At 48.2% G+C, this 20,929-nt stretch overlaps 1 protein-coding gene across 1 annotated transcript; it reads right to left on the bottom strand.

The window, feature by feature from the left end:
- Positions 1–9,084: 9,084 nt before the first annotated feature.
- Positions 9,085–14,714, bottom strand: FMOD (fibromodulin; the record flags this gene model as incomplete). The annotated part of the gene is made up of 2 exons (XM_079696940.1): positions 9,085–9,236; positions 13,736–14,714. The coding sequence occupies 2 exons, from the start codon at positions 14,712–14,714 to the stop codon at positions 9,085–9,087; spliced, it is 1,131 nt and encodes a 376-aa protein (XP_079553066.1).
- Between the last annotated feature and the right edge of the window lie 6,215 nt (positions 14,715–20,929).

Below are 20,929 nucleotides of genomic sequence, written 5' to 3'. Positions count from 1 at the left end.
AGTAGTCCTGTTCGGGTAGCCCTCCTTTCCCACCTGCATCCCTCTTCCACCTTCACCGGGGCGAGCAAACAGCTCCAGGACCTGGGGCTCTGAGACCCTCTGGTCCAGACCCTTGCTTTGTGGCAGTTTAGACATTATTGTTAGCCCTATTTTACTGATTGGAGGACCAATTCAAAGGGGTTAGGGGACTTGAGATTTGATTCTTCTGCTTCTTGGGGCTTTCCCTACTCTAGCCCTGCCCAGGCCACAAGGTCATGTGGAATGAATTGGTCACTTGGTCACTGTGGGGCACACAGTGCAATACAGCATCTCAGCCTGTCTGAACTTCTCAGTCTGGTCGGCCTCAAATGTGTGAGATGGGCTTGCTTTCTGCACCTCCCAGCGAGGCGGTTCTCCCGTCCTCAACACGCCTGGGGGACAACGGCGACGGCTTTCAGTCGGGGACAGCCGAGGATGATCCCGCGCGGGCCGCCCGGACTCAGACGTGCACAGCAAGGGTGGTGCTGCGGGGAGGCTGGGGGCGTGAGGGCAGGCAGGTGTTTGGCTCCCTCCCTCCCGGATGTGGGCAGAGGGAGGAGCCCCCGGCCAATCATCCACGTCCCTCAGTCCCTACGGAGAAGCTGGCTGGGACCTTGAAACGCGACCAAACGCGCTAGCTAGTTGGTTTTCCTAGTTTGGCAACTGGGTGGTGCCGCAGCCTCCGCCCCCTCTGGGAAGCCCCCACCTTGGTAACAAGCTGCTGATTGGCTGGCCGTGGGGCACAGCGGACCAGTCAAAGCCCTCCTTGATGTCGAGGTTTGGCAGAGAGGAGTTAAAAGGGGCGGGGGGTGGGGGAGGCGGGACACTACGCGTTTTCGGAGTGGAGGTGCTACGTGGGTAGGTAGCGGAGAATCGGGCCTTTCACCAGGAAAGGGGAGGCGAGGGAGGGGCCGAGGAGTGGCGGCCTCTGTGCCGGGACCCCCTCCCTCCCGCCACCTGCTGCTAGAGCGTCTCGAGTCCCTAAAGCTTAGGTCTTTCCCCCATTTCTCAGGCCTTCCTCACAGTCTGACCGACTGCAGGGCTGGTGCAGCCTTTCTTGAGCAGTTTTGGAGGTTCCGGGTTTCTGAAACCTCCTCGGTCCTCTCTCCAAAGTCCCTCTGTATTTGGGCGTTTATTTTCCCAAGTTTGTTACTCTTGCCCTCTTCGTTTTCTTCTTGTATATCTGTGTGTGCGCAAGCCCTCCTAGGGCCGTGTTACCAGTCACCCATCCTCTAAAACCAAATTAATCATCCGCTTTATTACACTGTACCAATTGGCACCAACCTCCTAGACTTAGTACAGTATACATTTCTGAGGACATACATTGTAAGCTTTGTAAGAGAAAGCATTTTGAATAACTTTGTTCCCCCACCTCAATGCACACAAACATACACATATATTCAAAGAACCTAGCACAGTAGCATCAAGATTAAGACTCTAGAGACCGTGACAGGGTACAATTCCAGCTCTGCCACTGCTACTGGCTGTGTGACCTTGAGCAGATACTTCACCTCTCTGAACCTCAGTTTTTACCAATGAAAAATGCTAATGATAATAGCACCTACGTCCTTGCATTATTATGACAAAATGCCTGACACATAATGCCTAATAAATGATATTATTTTAGATATTAATAAAGAAGGAATGAGTATTACTTCCCCACAGTTAATCTCAGCCCCCCATTCTTGATTTAGGTGCTAGGGATAACAACTAGATTCTAGGGACATTTAAAATTACTATCAGTAAAGCAATTTAGGACTCAGAATAAAACTTAGCACAGTCTCACAGCCCCCAGCCTTCACATGGGTCCTGTTTTAGCTCATAGATTTTACGAAGGGAGAGATCTGTTGGCAAGATAGGATTCTTTTTTCCTCAAGGACTTCTCTTAACAAGGTTTTTTTTTTTTTTTTTTTTTTGACCGCATTCAGCATGCGGGATTCCCCAACCAGGAATCGAACCTGTGCCCCTGCAGTGGAAGCTCAGAGTCAAGGACTTTTCTTCAAATTCCTCCCTCTCAAAAATTTTAGAACAGCAGCATCTGAGGATTTACAATAATCCCATTTTAATAGGATTTAACATTCTCCTTTTTTTTTTCACGGACTCATGGAGTGCCCTACCTGACCTCTCCATATACTTACATTAACACCAAGGTGTGATTGTTAAGTTTTTCCCAAAACTCTCCACTGAAGTCCTTTCTTGTTGCTCAGAGACTCATCTTTTCTGCAGTCTTTGCCTCTCCCCCAAATGCTACACACTGGTCCATAGATTTTCTTCAGTAAACACGGAGGCTGGCAATTCAGTGCTCACAGACCCCTAGTGGTCATCCTGCCATGTTCTATCACCTGCCATACCCTGTTGATATCAGAAGTGGCCTTTGTTGATGTTTTGCATTATTAAGAACAAAAGCAATGATGTGTCTGGGGCACCTCAGTGGTGCCAGATGCCGGGGACAGGGAGGATGCAAGGGGCACCCAGCACTGGGGTGTAGTTCAATGGGAAGCCAGCAGACCTGGGTTTCAGTGTTGAGTATATGCCATTAGGGGCAAGTCAATAAAAAGTGTTAGGTCTCAATTACCCTATCTGTAAAGTGGGTGAATCAGACCTGTCTCCTTACTTTATAGATATTTGGGGAAAATAACTGGGGTCATACTGTTGAAAGCACTTCATATTTTTTGGAAATTAAAAGGGGTGTGTTTGTGTGGGTGTGGGTGTGTGCAACAGGCTATTAAATCCATTTTATGCTTCTATTTCCATTTGGCTCCCAGAAATACGATCCAACAGTTGTTATTAAAAACTTATGAACCCAGCTTTGTGCTAACTGTTGTGAGGTATATGGAGGGACCATATGACACGATCTCTACCTTTAAAGAATTTACAGTCTAACCAGGTTGCTCAACTAACACATGAAATGATGTGTCGTATTGACTGTGGGTCCCCCACATATCCTCTTCTATCTTACAAGTAAAGGATGATCTGGTGGTGTGACAATGGAGCCAATAGGTGGACAGATCCCCCACGTATCCTCTTCTATCTTACAAGTAAAGGATGATCTGGTGGTGTGACAATGGAGCCAATAGGTGGACGGATCCCCCACGTATCCTCTTCTATCTTACAAGTAAAGGATGATCTGGTGGTGTGACAATGGAGCCAATAGGTGGACGTGCCATACTGCAGCTAGCACAACGGCTTGCCTCTTACCTCTCTCTTTCTATCCTTGGTGGGGTGTGGGGTCTTACAAGCCATCCTCACTGCTGCCTTTGCCAGTGCTCATGAGTCATGGCCTGATGCCTTGTGACCTGAGCTTGGGGAGATGCTCACCTTTGATGCTGCCCTTCACATACCGTTCATGTAGTTACCTGTTCCTGACGCTTTCTCATCTGCACCTGCCCACTGCCAATGCTTACAGATGCCATCCCAGCCATTGTAGCTACAGCAGCTCCTGTGGGGTGGGCTTTGGGTGGGACACTGAGGGTACTATTATTCCCAGCCCCCTGTACCCGGCAAGAGAGACCACCTCCCTATCCCTTCGAATCTCTGTATTTGCTCCCATGGCCAGGTAGACTAGAAAAGATGCAAGTTGCTCACATTTCCCCACAGCACAGAGGGCTGTGTCCCATTTGGGGCTCCCCCCAGCCTTCTTGGTGTTGGGAGCTAGTCTGGGATGGGGTGGAGGACCAGTTCTGTTGCTGCATGCTCAGCAGGCAGATTCCAGCTCCAGATTCTCTGTGCTGGACCAGCAGATTTAGCTCCTTTCCTTTTTGGAGACTGTCAACAAAGGCTCAGCATAGCTTCTAAGAAGGAATAGATCAGTGTAATTGCTATCATCTCTGAAAAAAAAAGATGGGCATGCAAATTAAAATAAATATCAATACCAAGTCTCATCCATCAGACTGTCCAAATTACTAAAGTCTGAAGCAGTATTTGGCGTCACGGGGATGTGGGGAAATGGAGGCTCAGGTACAACTGGTGTGAGTGCACATTCGTACAACCCCTTTGGAGAGCAGTTTGACAGAATCTAGTAGAGGTAAATTGTTCATATTTCACGACTTAGCAGTTCCCTCCTGGGCATATATACCAGTAGTTTTTAACTGGTGGTGGTTTTGACCCCCCCAGGGAACATTTGGCAACTTTGGAGATATTTTTGATTTGGACTGGGGAGGGGACAGATGCTAATGGCATCTAGTGGATAGAGGCCAGGGATGCTGCTAAACATCCTACAGGCAGTCCACTCTGTCCCCCCATCCCTTGCCCAACAAAGAATTATCCAGAGCCAAATGCCAGTAGTGCACTGTTAAGAAATCCTGATGTAAACTCTAGAGAGACTCTCAAATGCAATCTCAAAGAGACAGATAAAAGGGGCTTCCCTGGTGGCGCAGTGGTTGGGAGTCCGCCTGCCGATGCAGGGGACACGGGTTCGTGCCCCGGTCCGGGAGGATCCCACATGCCGCAGAGCGGCTGGGCCCGTGAGCCATGGCCATGGAGCCTGTGCTCCGCAACAGGAGACGCTGCAGCAGTGAGAGGCCTGCGTACCGCAAAAAAAAAAAAAAAAAGACAGATAAAAGGATGTTCACTGCATTATTTGTTTCTAACATTACAGTATTGAAAGTAACCTAAATGTCCCTCAAAAGGAGAATAGAGAAATGAATTTAGGTGTTTTCATACAATGGTTAGAATGAATGAACTGGAACTACAAGAATCAATATGGATAAATCTTGAATACCTAATGTTCACTGAAAGAAGCAGAGTAATACAGAAAGTACTACTCTGTAAAGTTTAAAGACACAAACAACTCTCTACTTCCCCTGTGGATGTAATGCAAGTTAGTTATTTTTGTCTCCACCAAGTTCCACAGCAAGTACCTGGAGACCTTTACATTCATTCTTTCATACACTAAATGCACCAACTATTGACATTATCTGGCTCAGGATTTTGCATACAGTAAAAATTTGTTGAATGATTGAGCTGTGCTCATAGAGAGACAAGACCATGATTTGCCTTCTCCTCTTGCCTTTCCTCTATGATCTGCCTTTCTGCCTGTCTTTTCATGGCTTAATTTAGAGAGGGTCCCAGAACTTGGATGAGAAAACACTGAATCTTCTTTTTTCACACTGCTAACTGAAATTTAGCATTCCCTTCAATTATGAAGGTAACAAGTCACTGCAGTATTAGCAACCTGAAGCTTTGTCACCAACTGAAATTACAGATATTTTCATATCACATTACAGTTATTGAAAATACATACATTCATGCTCATTAGCACTTCAAAATGACTGTAGTTATTTAGACTTGTTGCTGGATCTCATTATTTATGACATTAATAAACAAACATTTATATATATATATGATCTAAAATATACATTTTGATAACTGTACTTCATTGTAATTGGTTTCCTTTGGAATCCAATGGATTTTATTTTATACCTTCAAAAACATTTTGAGAAGAGGTCCATAGGCTTTGGCAGGCTGCCAAAGGTGTCCACAAATGTCAAGACTCCCTGGTTACACCATACCTTCTGATGCTTTGATTATTGGTTAAGTGTCCATTGGGGCTCGGTACTGATCAGAGCCGAATGGGAGAAAGTGGGCATAGATTGCTGCCTTTAAAAGTTTAGAAAAGGCTCTGATGGTGCGAAGTGAGATCTGCCCACTAGTTGCTGGAAGACAGAACTGTGAGATTGAGCCGGGGCTTTGGAATGTTGGTAAAGTTTTTTGGTACTTGTGTCTGAAATAAGAGAATAAAGGCAGTAGATGGTTTTACCCCTGCCTACAGCTCCAGCCTCGTTGCTCCTTGCCACTGTGCCCCCAGCCATTTTTGCTGTCTTTCAGTGTCCAGGAAGCTTCCTCCTGCATTAGGAGGTCTATACATGGTGTTATCTTTGCTGGACTCTCCTCCCATCTCTTCATCTAGGTAAGTACACTCTCCCTTCATATCTGATTATCTGCCCCTGATCCTCCAGACTAGGTCAGGCTCCTTGATAATCCTCACGTAGACCCATCCTCATCTCCTTCACAGCCCTTTCTCAGCTTGTAACTATGTGGTCCTTGGGGTGACTCTTTAGTTCACTGCTTGTCACTGCACCAGATTATAAATCCCCCAATGGCAAGGAAGCCTTGCTTTTATTGTCTGCAGTATCCCCAGTGCCTGACCAAGGGCTTGTGGTAAATATTTATTGATGAAGAGTGAATTTTAATTGGAAAATTCATAAAGGGACTGTGAATGCTAGCAGAATGGATTTAGGTCCACAAAAAATAAAGTCGGATGGCCTCCCCCGACTTGTGAGACCCCATCTACCACCAAGCATCCCCCACACTCCTAGCAGTTCTGCATACACCAGTAACACAGAGATCTTCAGGCTAGCACAGTAGAAACAGTATAGCAAAACTGACAGGCTGGAGAGAGAGATGGCCTGGGGTCAGATCCTGGCCTTGATGCTTCCTTCCTGGGTGACCTCAGCCTCTTTGTGCCTCAGTCTCTCCATCTATATAAAATAGTGAAAATAATAGGACCTCTGGCACAGAATGTTTAGGAATGCTAATGAAGCCACATAAATAAAACACCTAACACATAAGTACTGATCAAATGGTAGCTTAAAGGAAAACAGACAACTTTTATCCATCAGAGCCTGATGGATAATCCACTCCTGGTACCCTCTTGAGAAGCACTGGATTTAGAAACAGAATTTCATGGAATATATTAGTGAATATCTTCAGTAAATAATATATTCAGCTCAGTAAATATCAGTTGTGGTTATTTCTCTATTAGAAAATAGTGAATTGTCCTAAAAGCACAAGCCTAGCTCTTAAAGGCTTTCAAGAAATGTGCATTGAGAAGTTGACTGAAAGAGCAGATGGGCTACTGAATGGTTATTTTCCTCTTCCAGGCCCAACTTGGCTTTGCAGTACTTGACTGCCCTCAGTTCTACATAGTTGCCACTAGAAAGCAGGCGCGGTTAAGACAACAATACTCTGGACCCACCAGCGCCATAATTACTGGGTAAAAAAGGGAGGATGGTTGAAGGAGAAAAATGATAGAATGATTGAAAAAAAATTTTTTTTTCTTTATCTCTTGGGGACCAAATGGAAGGAAATATGGAGCTAGTGAGATTGAAGTTAGACTTAAAGAAGACATTCCAGAGCACAGAGTTTGCTAACTAGAGATTTTATACAGGTGACTTCTTAAAAACCTCTTAGCTATATCTACCCAAGCAGAATAGATGAGAAAGTGGGCTCCTCCAGTCTGAGGCTTATGTGACCCCCCCCTTAAAGTAACCCTTCTGTGTCTGCCTTAATTGACTCCATTCTTGCAGATGCAATTGTAAAATAACTTTATTAGTTGGGTTAGCCACCACTCATGCTTTTCCTGTAATAAGGATCCTTTATAGAGGCATGATGGTGTTCACATGCAGATACTTTCTGAAGAGCCCTGAGGCAAGGGGCAGCCTTACCCCTCACCTCAGAGCTCCTTTGTTGAAATGAGCTGGTTTGGCTTTTGTGGATTTCAGGGTCTGGAGTCAAGAAGCAGTCCAAGTATCCCCCCCTTCCCTTTTCAGGGAAACTGCTTCAAAGCATACACTGTATCAGGGACACAATGGCATCTGGGCAAGGAGCAGATTAGGGCTAGCTGTCCTCAAGCAATCCCTGGCCATGGCTGCCTGGATGGCTCCATCCCAGTGGTACCCCAAAGAGCAGGAGGGTTAGGTCCCCAGACAACACTACTTTCAGAAATGGGAAGAATTAATTGCTCTCCATCCAAGCTATAAAGCAACAGCCATCTTCAGTAATGAGAGTGTAGCTCAGAGATGTGAAAGCAGAGGGTTTTGTGCTTAGTACAGGCAAGATTTGGCTGCCTGGCCTGGGCTTCACTGACCCAATGAGCATCTCCAGCCAGAGCTGGTACTATTAACTGTGGCCTTAGGACAAAACAATTAGTACAGATACCAAAACAATTAATACCACAGCCCCCTTCTTTGGCAAATCCAGGGCTGGTTGGAGTCTGTCTCTCCCATCAGGATATAGACCTTTCTGCTTGCATAAAAGGAGAGGACAAATTACCTCTCTCATGCTTTGAGATCCGCATGGACTCTGCCTTTGAAGATAAAGACCCAAGTAGGGACCTGCTGGGAATGCAGAGAGTGCTGGCTAAGAATGAAACTACTGCAGCTGCTTCCTCAATTCAGCCAATTCGAGGTGTGTTTGCCTCCATTATGGATGCTGATGATAAGCAGAATCTGGCCTTTCCTCTTTTTTTTTTTTTTTTGGTCAGGCCCAAACTAGTCTCCAGCTGAGTCCACGGCCTTTCCTCTTTTGAAGTCTGATCCACCTTCAAAGAATTGCTTAGCTGCTAAAATATAGCCCCATACATTTAGCTAAGCCTGAGGTTGGTTTTCTCCTCCCACATCAAGCCAAGAACATGGTCATCATACTGGTGACCTCTGGTGTAGAGGTGACTCTTGGTGTCCTTCCAACCTCAGACACGAGTGTGAGTTCTCTGCACAGGCACTGGGCAGATAAGCATATGCTTTGGGGTCTCCTGCCTCTGCCCAAGGCAGAGAAGAGGTGTCTGTGGGGCAATGTTGAGTGGATGAGGTGGACTTAGGAGGAGGCAGTTGGCCAGAGAGGTATATACTGAGAAGCAGCGAGTGGGAGCCCAGAGTATCTGCACAACTAGCCCAGCGCATGGGAGAGCTGTCAAGCGCTGCTCACAGACAGAATCAGTGATTGTTTAAAAAGTAAGGTTATGTACTATTGCTCAAGCAAATTTTAGGGTTCACGGCACCAGATCATTGTGAAGAATGGGTAATGAGATTTCTGGGGTTGGGACTTCAGGGGTTACTCCCTCTGCCACCACTTCTGTCCTGGAAAGGAGAGTTTCACGTCCCTCAGAAGAAGGCTGCCTGTCCCCTGATTCAACCTAAACTTGCCTACAGGGAAGAAGACTGTAGAGGGAGCCCGTGGACTTCTGTCACATGGTCTGTCCCAGACCTTCCAGCAAAAGCCAAACCAAACCATCAAGCCAAATGCAAAGGGGCATGGGGGCTCTGGCCCTGTGCCCAGTACGTGGGCCGCTCAGATCTCGATGAGGCTGGCGAGGCGCAGGCAGAGGGGCGCGTCGGGTGGCATGGCGCTGCGCTTGATCTCGTTCCCGTCCAGGCGCAGCACCTGCAGCTTGGAGAAATTCATGACGTCCACCACGGTGCAGAAGCTGCTGATGGAGAACTCTGTGGGAACAAGAGGGGCGGGGGTGGGTCGGAGAAGCCCAGATCAGGGACCTGGGTCCGCAGTGAGGCCAGACAGCCTCTGTGAAGCTTTTCTAATGTGAGAGGTGGAACTCGGCTGGGTGGGGCAGGCACTTTCCAGGATCGGAGTCATACTTGCACCAATTAGTGGGCAGACCCAGAGACAGAGTGGGGTCTCTGCCTGCGTAGCTCCACCTCATACCCATCCCTCTCTGTAGACCCTGGAATGTCCTTCCAGCCAGACCTTGATCTTTTCCCATCTGTGGGCAGCAGGTGGCAGCAGAAGGCAGTCAAAGACGAACCCTAGCAGCTTTGATTGCTTTTGGAGAGGAGGGTGTTTGCGAATCGCTTTGAGAAGGAAGACTGGGGAAATGCAGGGACTTAAATCTGGAATATTTCCTAACACTGTGCAGATAGAGAAAGTGGCAGAAAATTAAAGAGAGAAAATCTAGACTGAGAGACAAGTGTCTGTGCGTGCAGAGCTTTGAGGGCGTTGTCTGTGTACATTCTGAGTAAAGCCAAAGGAGTGAGCAAGGCCCTGAGGTTTAAGGAGATGCAAACTGAGAGATGAACAGGGCTGCTATGGAGCTCAAAAGTCAAATAAATAATTCCCTTGCATCCCGCATTTAATATGATATGGTTTAGCCTCCTTTTTTGTAATCTCAAAAGAAGTACCCTTTTTTGAAGATTTTCCCTCCCAACCACGCAATCCTAATTGATACAGTAGTTCTGTTTGATTTAAACACAAATCCTTCTGCTACCATTCACCTTGTTCTCCCTCTGGTTGTCCTCTTGGACAAATCAACCACCTCTGTCTCTAGCCTACTGGGTCAGGAACTTGAAGGATAAAAACCAAGAACTCAGCTAAAACTCCAGCAAGGACAGCCAGAGTCACCACTGAGAAGCTGCTGAAGCCCCTAGAGGCTGCCTTCAACGTGGTGTGTGAGAGCATCAGGACGGCGGCTCACGTCCAAGGGGCTTTGGGTGAGGTTACCTGTCGGGTCTCCGTAGGCTGTAACACTTAGGCAGACCCAGAGCTGGGCTTGCTTTCGCTTCAACCAGAGGCATTCCTCTGCTTGCCACAGTGGTCAGGAGCTGTGTGTCAGCCTGGAGCTGGGCAAGAGGAATGGGAGGAAGGCTTTCCTGACTCTCTTCCTAGAGGTGACCTTCGAGGGCATTGTGGATGGAGAGATTATGGGTATGAACATGAAGGTTGCAAGGAAGACAGTATGGAGAGCTTAGATAGATGAAGAAGTTGTTTTTTAAATTAGCACTAGCAATTGTTTTCAGTCTCTGTCAAGACTGACAGAGAGGAGATGGGGTGAGGCTGCAGCCAGTTAACTTGTACTGCAAATGTAAGATAGAAAACCCAGCCCCAAAGAATAATGAGAAGAACAGGGAATACCCTTCTTTGGAGAGCACTCAGAGGAGGGGGGTGGAGACCTGGAATGCTTTTGGATGTTTCCTTTCTGGTCCCAGGGAATAGATCAAGTGGCCTCCAGGTGGACAGGTTGGGGGCAGAGCCAAGGCCAGGGGCCAGGTCTATGGTGTCTGTGTGGAACAGGTGGAGTGAGTTGGGCTGGGGAGAAGTAAAGTGGCCCAGCTTAAATATCACCTCCAACCCTGTCGGGGGACTGCACTTAGAGGTTCCACCAGAGACTCTCTACACCATCCTGGGGCCTTCAGACTGCCTGCTAAAGTCCTGGATCCCAACTGTTGAGCACTTAGGGGCTGCTCAACACACAGCGTGTATAGATTCTATCCACAGGCTGAGCACCGTGAGCCCCCCTGTTGATCTTCCCTAAGCTCATGAATAGGACAGGGGCTTCTGCTTGGAGACTCTGGAGGACACTTTCCATCCCAGATTAAATTCTGACAAAAGTCTTTCCAAATTCCTCCTGGTATACCCGCCCTGCTCCCTGGATCTCAGAGCTACTGAATAACATTCTGAGCTGTGTTTCCTGCTATTGCCAGGCTGGAAAAACTGAGGGAGATGCTAATGGAAGAAGGAAGGGGGAGGGAGAGGGCTGGGCCTAATTCCACTGCACACCCTTCAGCTCCTGTCCTTTAAGCTCCCCTCTCAGAGGGTTGCTTCAATATCCCACCTTCACCACCCACCCCTGCTCTGGGTCCCTGACCAGCTGTGCAGGGTGACCTCCTTCACATCTGCCCAGGCGAGGGTCTGAGCTTGGAGAACTGTCTTTCCTGCTGGTGGTCTGAATCAGAGAGATACTCCTTCCATTCTCAGCTAGAGAAGCCTGGCTTTCAGTCCTTTGACGTTGATGGTAGAGGCTATGCTACAAGATCTAGGTGACCTAAAGAGATTGCCTTTCTTTCTCTGTGTCTCAGTTTCCCCATCTTTGCGATGAAAAAAATAAAACAGAACAAAACTGTACGTGGCAATTTCAAAGTGGCAGTGAGAAGAAAAGCTTATAATATAGTTACTATGTATCGCTTTTTCAATTATGTGCCAGGCGAACCGAGCACTTTACATGTATTAATCCACTAATTAAGAAAAATAAGGAGTTGGTGTTATTTTGCCAAAAGAAGACTAAGAGGGAGATAACCAGACAAAGGGACTTTGGCTTAAATTGCACAAGAAGGGATTTGGGGTAGACACTGGACATTTTTAGGTTTGACTTAAGGGACAACTTTCTTGCAAGACCTTGAGACACTCGACTAAAGTGATTTTATCTTTGGCAGAGCTTTTGGAAGGGAAGGGGTGAAACGCCTTGTATTTGAGCGGCAGATGTGGTTCTGCAAGAAGGCAGGGTAACAAGATGCTGCAACGGAGACTTTCCCACCCCAAGTTTCACTGACTGTACAGTTAGGCGATATCTAACGGCTTCTCTCCCATGACAGCTGCTCTTTGTTGTCACATTTTCAAGGTCAAACTCTGATAAAGCACAGTATACACTATGACATTTCTGTTGTGACGATCCTCCTGTATTTAGAATGGGCGGCAGGTAAGTAGTGGTGACTTCTGGGTGGGATGATGGACAGCTACAAGCAAATGTCAAACCCTTTGCAGCATGCAACATCTTAGAGGCCAGAGAACCCTGCCTTGGGAATAGGAAGACCCGCACCCCCACCCCCCCACCTCCCCAAAGAAAGAGAGACTTTAAATACAAAACAGTTTGCCCTATGCTTGATGGTTGGTGTCTTGCACTTCCAACTAGAGAACCAGGCACCTCTTCACCTTGCCCGCCTCACAGTCAACCTCTGGGACTGGTGCCTCTCTCACTCAGAGGGCTGTCTAGCTCGTTAACATCTTGCCAAACGACTGATCTTTTCCCTGAGCACAGGGAGAGAAAGTATTGATGGGAGAGGTTGTGGACTCAGTCCCTATCCATGCTTTGATGGTGCTGTTTGCTCTCAGCAGGCTCTACTTCAAAGCCCTTTGCCGATGGTCATTAATGAGTCCTTCATTCCCCAGGGAGAGGGGTACTTTGCTGCAGAGGAAGAGCGGTTAAAATCTGGCTCTACCTTCCAGCTGGATTAAGGTATCAGAGGCCCTGGGGTAATGTAAGCACATTGTGAACACAAGATCCTGAGAGGGAGCTGAAAATCAACTAGATAATCCAATCTGAAATGAAGATTTTAGTTCTTGGAGACAGAGAGGCAGCACTTTAGGCCTTTTCTGGGAAGAGCTTGGAAAACAAGAAGCCCTTGTCCTTGTCCACCACCCCAGGGTTTTGCGGTGGTCAGGCTCATGTTACCCTAGGGGGCCTCTGCCCTGCCACCAGGAGCTCCTAGTACTCCAGGGAGAACCAACCAGAGCAAGTGCCGCATTCATCTCTGAGAGGCTACAAATTCTTGTCCACCAGTTGTTATGTTTAAAAAGCAAATAAACATCCAAACACAAGACCAGGCTGTCGAGGCATGAGTAGATCAGGTGGAAACAGAGAGCTCATCCTCTTCTGGGTCAGTGAGAAAGTACAGATACCAAGGTTTCTTAACAGCACACTTTCCTCCTGAGACGGACCATAGAAGTTCAACTTAAATCCCCCTGTCTATGAACTGCCCCCTCCCAAACCTCTCCAAACTCCTTTCTCACTGCTTAACACATGACCCCTTCCTCTTAGACACAGGAATTTCCTGGCTGCCCCCCTCCAGGTGGCCTGTTAAATGACCGGTCCCTTTGTTTGTGGCAATTGCATTTCTCAGAATGGCTCAGTCCTGTGTTCCTCCAGCCCATGCCCGCTTATCTCTCAAGACCTAGGTTGAGACTTACCTCTTCTGGGAAGTCTTCTTCCATACCAACCCACTCTCCCACTGACTTTTCCTAGCACTGCTGTGTAGTATAAGAGTATGCCACTATGTACCATTTTGTACAGGGGTATGGCAGGGTTTTCAGCTCACTTCATTGGTACTCTTTGGTTCCCCTACTTCTATTTCTTCTGTATTGCCCCCAGCACTCAGAATTGGGTCTTTGCAATGCAGCACACGGCCCTCCCCACTCCCCCTTGCCAGAGTCTCACCATTGATCCTATTGCCTTGGAGGTAAAGGTTCTCCAGGTTGGTGTTCACTGGGGGAATCTTCTGCAGCTGGTTGTAGGAGAGGTCGAGCTCAAGGAGGCTGCTGGAATTGAAGGTGTTAGAGGCCAGGCCACTGTTGGTGAGACTGTTGTGGGACAGCCGCACATACAGCAGCTTGGGCGACCCCCGGAAGTAGCTGTCGGGGACCGAGTAGACATTGTTGTGCTCTAGGTACAGCTGCTCAAGGGCTGAGGGCAGTCCATCAGGCACCTTCCGAAGGTGGTTGTAACTCAGGTCCAGCAAGATCAGTGACCGGAGGCCTTTCATCGAACTGCCCACTTCCTGGATCTCGTTGTGTTGGAGGTACAAGGCCGTGAGGTTCTCCAGCCCCTCCAGCGCATTGTTGGGGACCCTCGAGATCTGGTTGTGCTCGAGATGGAGCTCCCTCAGGGATCGAGGCAGCGGGCCAGGCATCCGGGTCAGGTTGTTGTGGTCCAGGTACAGCCTCTCCAGGTGCCTCAGCTTGGAGAAGACCTTCCTGCCCACCTTATCACTGGTGATCTGGTTGCCATGGAGAGCAATCCAGAGCAGCCCAGTGGCGTTGTCGAAAACGCTCTCCTGGATGGAAGAGATCTGATTGTTCTGGAAGTAGACGTACTTCATGCGGGAGGGGACGAAGGGTAGGTACTTGAGGTTGCGGTTGTCACAGTACATGGCTGTGGGGAAGTTGGGGGGGCAGTCGCACTCTTGGGGGCAGTCGCGGGGCTCTGGTGGGGATGGAGAGCCATAGGCGTAGGCGGGACCTTCCTCTCCCCCGTAGGGGTAAGGCTCGTAGGGCTCATAAGGGTAAGGGTCATAGGGGTCGTAGTAGGTGGACTGCTGGTTGCGGAGGTAGTGGAACCACCAGTGGGAGTCTTCCTCGTACTGGGCCCGGGAAAGCGAGCAGAGCCCTGCCAGCAGCAGGAGGGAAGCCCACTGCATGTCGTCTCTCTGCAAAAAGGGAGAGAGAACGGAGTAAGCAGGCGTGAGTGAGACTCTAGGGAGGCAGGGAGGCAGAGCAGGTGAGCCTTAGTCTTTGATCTCTGCAGACCTGACTTCAGCAGCAAACAGCTGTGAGCAGGAGCCTTGCTGTCCCTTCCTCTGGTCCCCCTCCCAGTGCTGCCTCTGCACACTTGGTCCAGCGGAAACGTGGCTGTCTGGGGGGAGCTAGATGCCTTTTCCTCTGGTCATAGAGTCACAGAAACATAGCCTTTGAGATTAGAAGGACCTTGAATGGAGGTGCTGCATTTTTGGGGGAGGGCAGGTCCATAGGAACCTCTAGCAACCTGAAAGTACTGTTGGGGGAGCTAGAAAGGCCACAGCAATTCCCATGGGAGTGGTAGTAGTGGTGGGTGCTCTTTAGACCTGAATTCACATCCAGTTTGGACTCCCGAGGACATAATGTTTCCCAAGAGTCCAAGGAAAAAGCCCTCTGGCTCTTTCCATATCTCTGGGAGACATCCAGAAGTGGCTTGAGATCTCAAAGGGGAAGATCTGAACCACTTGGCAAGGCAGAGGGTTTCTGTTTTGAGTCTGTGGGGAAGGTTGTGGTCCCCCTGCAGCCACCACAAGGCTTGGGCTCGTGGTGCCAGCATCTGTAACAGTGCCAGCACCTATAACAGTCTGCTGGTGAGGAAACTCTCCGGTTGGCAGTTTGTGGCTACACATGCAGCTCGGCTGGCACAGGGTCTTCATGTAACAGTTACAGATTCCCTCCAGACTGGGGCCACTGCCACCCAGGTATGGCACTTGTCTTCTAGAGTGGGCACTGAGTGCATGCAAGTCTTAGTGCACTTGTCCAGTAAAGTGTTACTACTTCTCACGCTCCCCCGTGGACATTATGCAAGAGGCAGATGGGACCAAGAGAATGAATGAGGAACATCAAACAATGGAACAGGAATTGAAGACTCTTGAGTATGCCCGAGGGAACATGGCTTTAGAATGGGATTCTGGCATCCTCCTCTCCCATCCCAAGCCACCTCTGGATTACCAGGCTCCATATCTAGGCCCCCACATTTCCTGGCAGCCCATTGCCTTCGAGCTTGTTATGCTAGCGAGATAAGAGCCGGGTAGGCTTAGAGAGAAGTGTGGGTTTGGTGTCACCTGAGAGGGAAGCTGAAGGACTGGAAGATGAGGGGTCATGGGGTGGCATATCAGGCTGGATGTCTTACTCTGAATACCTATAGCCAAAGCACTGCATAACCCCTGTGAGCAATGGGTACCTTCCAGCGGGGTGATTGTCACCCTTGGGCAGAAAACCTTAGAACCTTTCTTGGTCTGGGAATAGTCACGTATGCCATTCACGTTGCTATTGGCCCTTGCTGGGGTTGGCAACCGTGGACAGGAGAAAGAAAGGAGTCTAAAAGCCAACATCAAATCCAATGAACCAATGAGAAGGACCCTAATGGTGACAGTCTAGTCACCTTCTGGCCACCATCTCTGTCAGACCTCTCTGTCCCCTGAAAGCAATTCCCTTAGGCCCACTTTATTCCATTAGCCTCTGGGTTGCAGAGGCGAGGCCCCTGGCTCATCCTCAGGCAGCCTCAGACAAAGAACCCACAGTGTTTCTGAGGGGCCAACCCAGCCACCCACTGCCTGGGCATGCTGGCTGGGCCTTGGCACTGGCCAGGGGAAGACGGACGGAATGGCCCATTACCAGTAGCACATTTTTCCGTGCTCAGCTCTGGGCTGCTGCAGGATCACGGTGGCTGTCTGGAGGCTGGCACAGTCAGCCTCTGTCTCCATTTCTCCTTCCAGACTAGGCACCGTGGCAGACAAGAGCCATCTTCCTCTTCAAGACCCAGCCTTCCAGGGCTGTGCATCCTGCCCACTTGACTCTCCTTTGGAATCATGACCGCTAAAAGGGTTTGGTGGCACCTTATTCCTCTCTTTACCCTACCCCCATCTCTTAGCAATGTTGCTCCAGGGTTTATACTCTTAAATCCTCACCCCCCCACCCCCAATGATAGAGACCCTCCTGTGCTCAGAGCTTTGTAAGGTGGAGAGTTTCTAGGACTGGCACTCTCTGAGTTGGGGGAGGCTTACTCAGGAGTTACTGCTGTTCTTTCATTTCTCCATTCTAGAGAACCATTTCTCCCTTCTGTCAGAGTCCAGGAGGTCAAGCCAGAGCTATTTCCTCACCTGAATTGGATCCCCATTTCACAGCTGGTCAAGTCTCAACATTTCTGTGTATTCTTTCCCTTTCACCCCAGCAACACACAAGCACGCGTGTGCACGCGCACGCGCGCACACACACACTACACAAAACTCCCTCTCCGCTCTCATAACAGAATTTAGTTACCACAACCCTTCTGAAGAGAGACTGCAGGGACACAGGGCTAGGATGGTGGGCTTTCTGAGCAGAGTAGGGCAGAGCTGGCTATGCTAGATACCTGGCCCTTCACTTTTTCATGCCTGAGAATTGGATGTCCCCCAACAACAGAAAGAAACTGTAGGACAAAGGTAGCATGTTGGAAACCCTTCCTTCTACTCCCCTTTCCCCGCTCCAGCATCCTGGGACACAGCCCAGATGGGAGAAGGACGAACGACTCCTTCCGCCCGGCCCTTTCCCCGCTCCCCAGCCTCCTTGCTCTTGTTCCTTTATGGAACTTCCAGGGACAAAACCTGAAGTAAAATGACTGACTTACCTCGAGTTGAACCTTTCAGAGAATGACCACGTCTCTCTGTCTGGCCTCCTTGGTTGGAGAGCGTGTGAGAGGGAGAGGAGTGAGGGTGTCTACTGAGAGTGTGTGTGTCTGTGCCAGGCCAGGGCCCGCCCCCAAATTCCTAATCAAATGTTGTGAAGAGAGGGGTTGAGGAGGCCGGATCCTGGCTTTTTCGGCTCTGCTGCGGGGGCGGAGCTCACACTCAACCTCACAAAATCCTGCTGTCCGCCTGACGCTATAAAAACCACCTTCTTTCCACTCATCTGCCCTAAAGCATTGGCAGCTCAGGGTCTCTTTCTGCTGAATGAGTTAGTGGCGCCCTAGAAGTTATTTGTACAGTCTCTTAGGAAGCGCCTGGATTTCTCATTAAACCCACAAGGGCAGAGGCAGGGATGGGGAGGGCCAGGATTTGGGAAGAGGCATCTTAACTCTTTCAGCAACCCACGGGTCCCACCGGAGAGCTAGTGCTCACCCTTCTGGGCTCCGGCGCCCTCTACGGGCAGGTGGTTAGGCTAATGGACAAAGGAGAGGACACAGGACAGCTGGCTCTGGCTCCAGTTCCATCCCTGACCAGTGTAGACCTGTCTGGGCTGTAGAGTTTCTCTCTCCCCACTGTGATAAAAGGGAAGAAAGGGACTCTCATATTTGTTGATCACTTACTGTTCACTAGCCTCATGCACTTTCGCCTGTCTCGTGATGATCTTGGGGTTAGCAACAAGTACCTTGTTGAGTTGTAGCAAGGACTCTGTGAGGTAATTTGTGTGAGGCCCCTGGCCCAGACATGATTGTTATTGTGCCCATTTTACAGATGTAGAGACCCTGAGCAAGGGGAAGATGAGGTCAGAGAAGTAGGCAGGAGCTAGACCATGAAGGGACTTTTAGGCCATGGAATGGATTTAACTTTTATTCTGAATGTTTAAAAAACAACCTGTTTTAAGCAGAGGAAGTGAAAAGATCTCAGCTACATTTTAAAAAGCACATGGGAGAGACTGCTGTGTGGCAAAAAGCAGGAAAGTGTGGAAGCAGGAGCTCTAGCCCACCTTCGTTGAGAGATAATGGCAGATTGGGCTAGTGCAATGGAAGAGGGCACAATGTATTTTTAGATAAGGAGTCTTGAAAATGGACCAGATAGGGAGTTAGAGGAAGTCAAGGATGAGTCCTTGATTTTGAGTTTGAGCAACTGGTTGGGTGGTAGCACCATTTCCTGACACTAGAAAGATGGGGAGGGACAGGGTCTAAGTTAGAGATGCCTGTTAGGCATTCCAGTGGAGGTACATGCAGGCAGTTAGACATATGAGTCTGAACTGGAAGTTCAGGGACTAGAAGAATTTGGATTACCTAGAATCTCAGTAGCTTAGATGAACCCATGCATCCTGAATGCTCTTTCCTCAACTAACTGCCTCATGCTAACATCCAAGAAACACCCCTTTAAATTTTTTTAAACTGTGGTAACTAACTCATAACATAAAATTTACTATCTTAACAAATTTTAAGTGCGCAGTTGAGAAGTGTTAAGTATTGCTGTACAGCCAGTCTCTAGAACTTTTTCATCTTTCAAAACTGAAACTTTATATTCATTAAACAAAAATGCCCCATTTCACCCTCCCTCAGCCCCTGGCAACCACCAGAGTAGAAAGAACTACTTTCCACCTCTATGAATTTGACTACTCTGCATGACTCATATAAATGTAATCATACAGTATTTGTCTTTTTGTGACTGGCTTATTTCACTTAGAATAATGTTCTCAAGGTTCATCCATGTTGTAGTGTGTGTCAGAATTTCCTTCCTTTTAAAGGCTGAGTAATTACTGTATGCATATACCACATTTTGTTTATCCATTTATCTGTCAATGGACATTTGAGTTGCTTACACTTCTTAGCTATTGTGAATAATGCCGCTATGAACATGGGTGTACAAATATCTCTTTGAGATCCTGCTTTTAATTATATTGGTTATATGTTCAGAAGTGGAATTGTTGGATCATATGGTAATCTATTTTTAGCCCTTTTGAGGAACTGCCATATTGTTTTTCATAGTGGATACACCTTTTTACATATCCACCAACAATGCACAAGGGTGTGAATTTGAATCGCTCCTTTTTTTTTTTGTGGTACGCGGGCCTCTCACTGTTGTGGCCTCTCCCGTTGTGGAGCACAGGCTCCAGGTGCGCAGGCTCAGTGGCCATGGCTCACGGGCCTAGCCGCTCCGCGGCATGTGGGATCTTCCCGGACCGGGGCGCGAACACGTGTCCCCTGTATCAGCAGGCGGACTCTCAACCACTGCGCCACCAGGGAAGCCCACTCCTTATTTTTTAAAAGTACCAATTGAGAAAGCCTCAGATTTGAATTTGAAGAATTTAGAATTTGAATTTTAAAGAATGGCACTTTTGGTTGCTCCAATAGGGTTGAGCTGTTGACATAATATGAAACGTCCTTACTAGCGACCCGGTCTCCTCAGGAACTTCAAAGAGTTTTTTAAAAGATTAAATATAATGAATGGGCCTTTGCTGACTACCTACTATAAACTAGATGGTTTACTTATGTTATCTCATTAATAATCACAATAGATATTTTGTGTTGGAAATAGGGGATCACAGATATAAGGTGATTGGATAGTGGTAAAACAAGGATTTGAACCTTGACCTGCATGACTCCAGAGACCTTTCTCACAACACAAGACCAGAGGACTGGTGGAGTGTAGGGGGGAATGACCACCCTGCTGTCAGGGCTGAACTCAATTAATATGGAGTGCAGCTAATTACAGTGGCCCAATCTGCTTGAATTTGGGGACAGGGGATTGTAAAGATGAGAGGGGGCTGGGATACAGGGTTTCTCTTCCTGACCCCACACATATTTCATTTCAATTTAATGCATATGAACATTTACTCTGGGCCTGGCATGCTCTTAAGTGTTTGGGACACAAAGAAGGTTTTGATAGAATACCTGCTCAAAATAAAGCAGATGTATAAGCAGCAAACTCTGATCTCATGACAGAGGCAGAGTGGCCTTAATGTGAAGATGGTTATAAAGAATGCACAGATGGGCTTCCCTGGTGGCGCAGTGGTTGAGAGTCCACCTGCTGATGCAGGGGACACGGGTTCATTCCCCGGTCTGGGAAGATCCCACATGCTGCAAGCGGCTGGGCCCGTGAGCCATGGCCGCTGAGCCTGCGCATCCGGAGCCTGTGCCCCGCAACGGAGGGAGAGGCCACAACAGTGAGAGGCCCGCGTACCGCAAAAAAAAAAAAAAAAAAAAAAAAAAAGAATGCACAGATAACTTTCCCATCATTTTTGAGTCTAGAAAGCAGTCACTTTTCAATGGAAAACACTAGTTCTGGCAACTGGGCCTGAGAGACACTCCTTAGCTGGATCTAGATAGCCTGGACAAATACATCCATTAGGTACAGATGTTAATTTTTGAAAATTCCAGCATACCGAATAATACTTCACTTAGTAACAGTGAAAGTCAGTAGAGTCTGGGGACCAAACATTG

Source organism: Hyperoodon ampullatus, assembly GCF_949752795.1.
Source record: "Hyperoodon ampullatus genome assembly, chromosome: 2".
Classification (NCBI taxonomy): Eukaryota; Metazoa; Chordata; class Mammalia; order Artiodactyla; family Ziphiidae; genus Hyperoodon; species Hyperoodon ampullatus.
The sequence above is the reverse complement of the archived record's forward strand: the minus strand, read 5'-3'. Positions and strand labels throughout refer to the sequence as shown.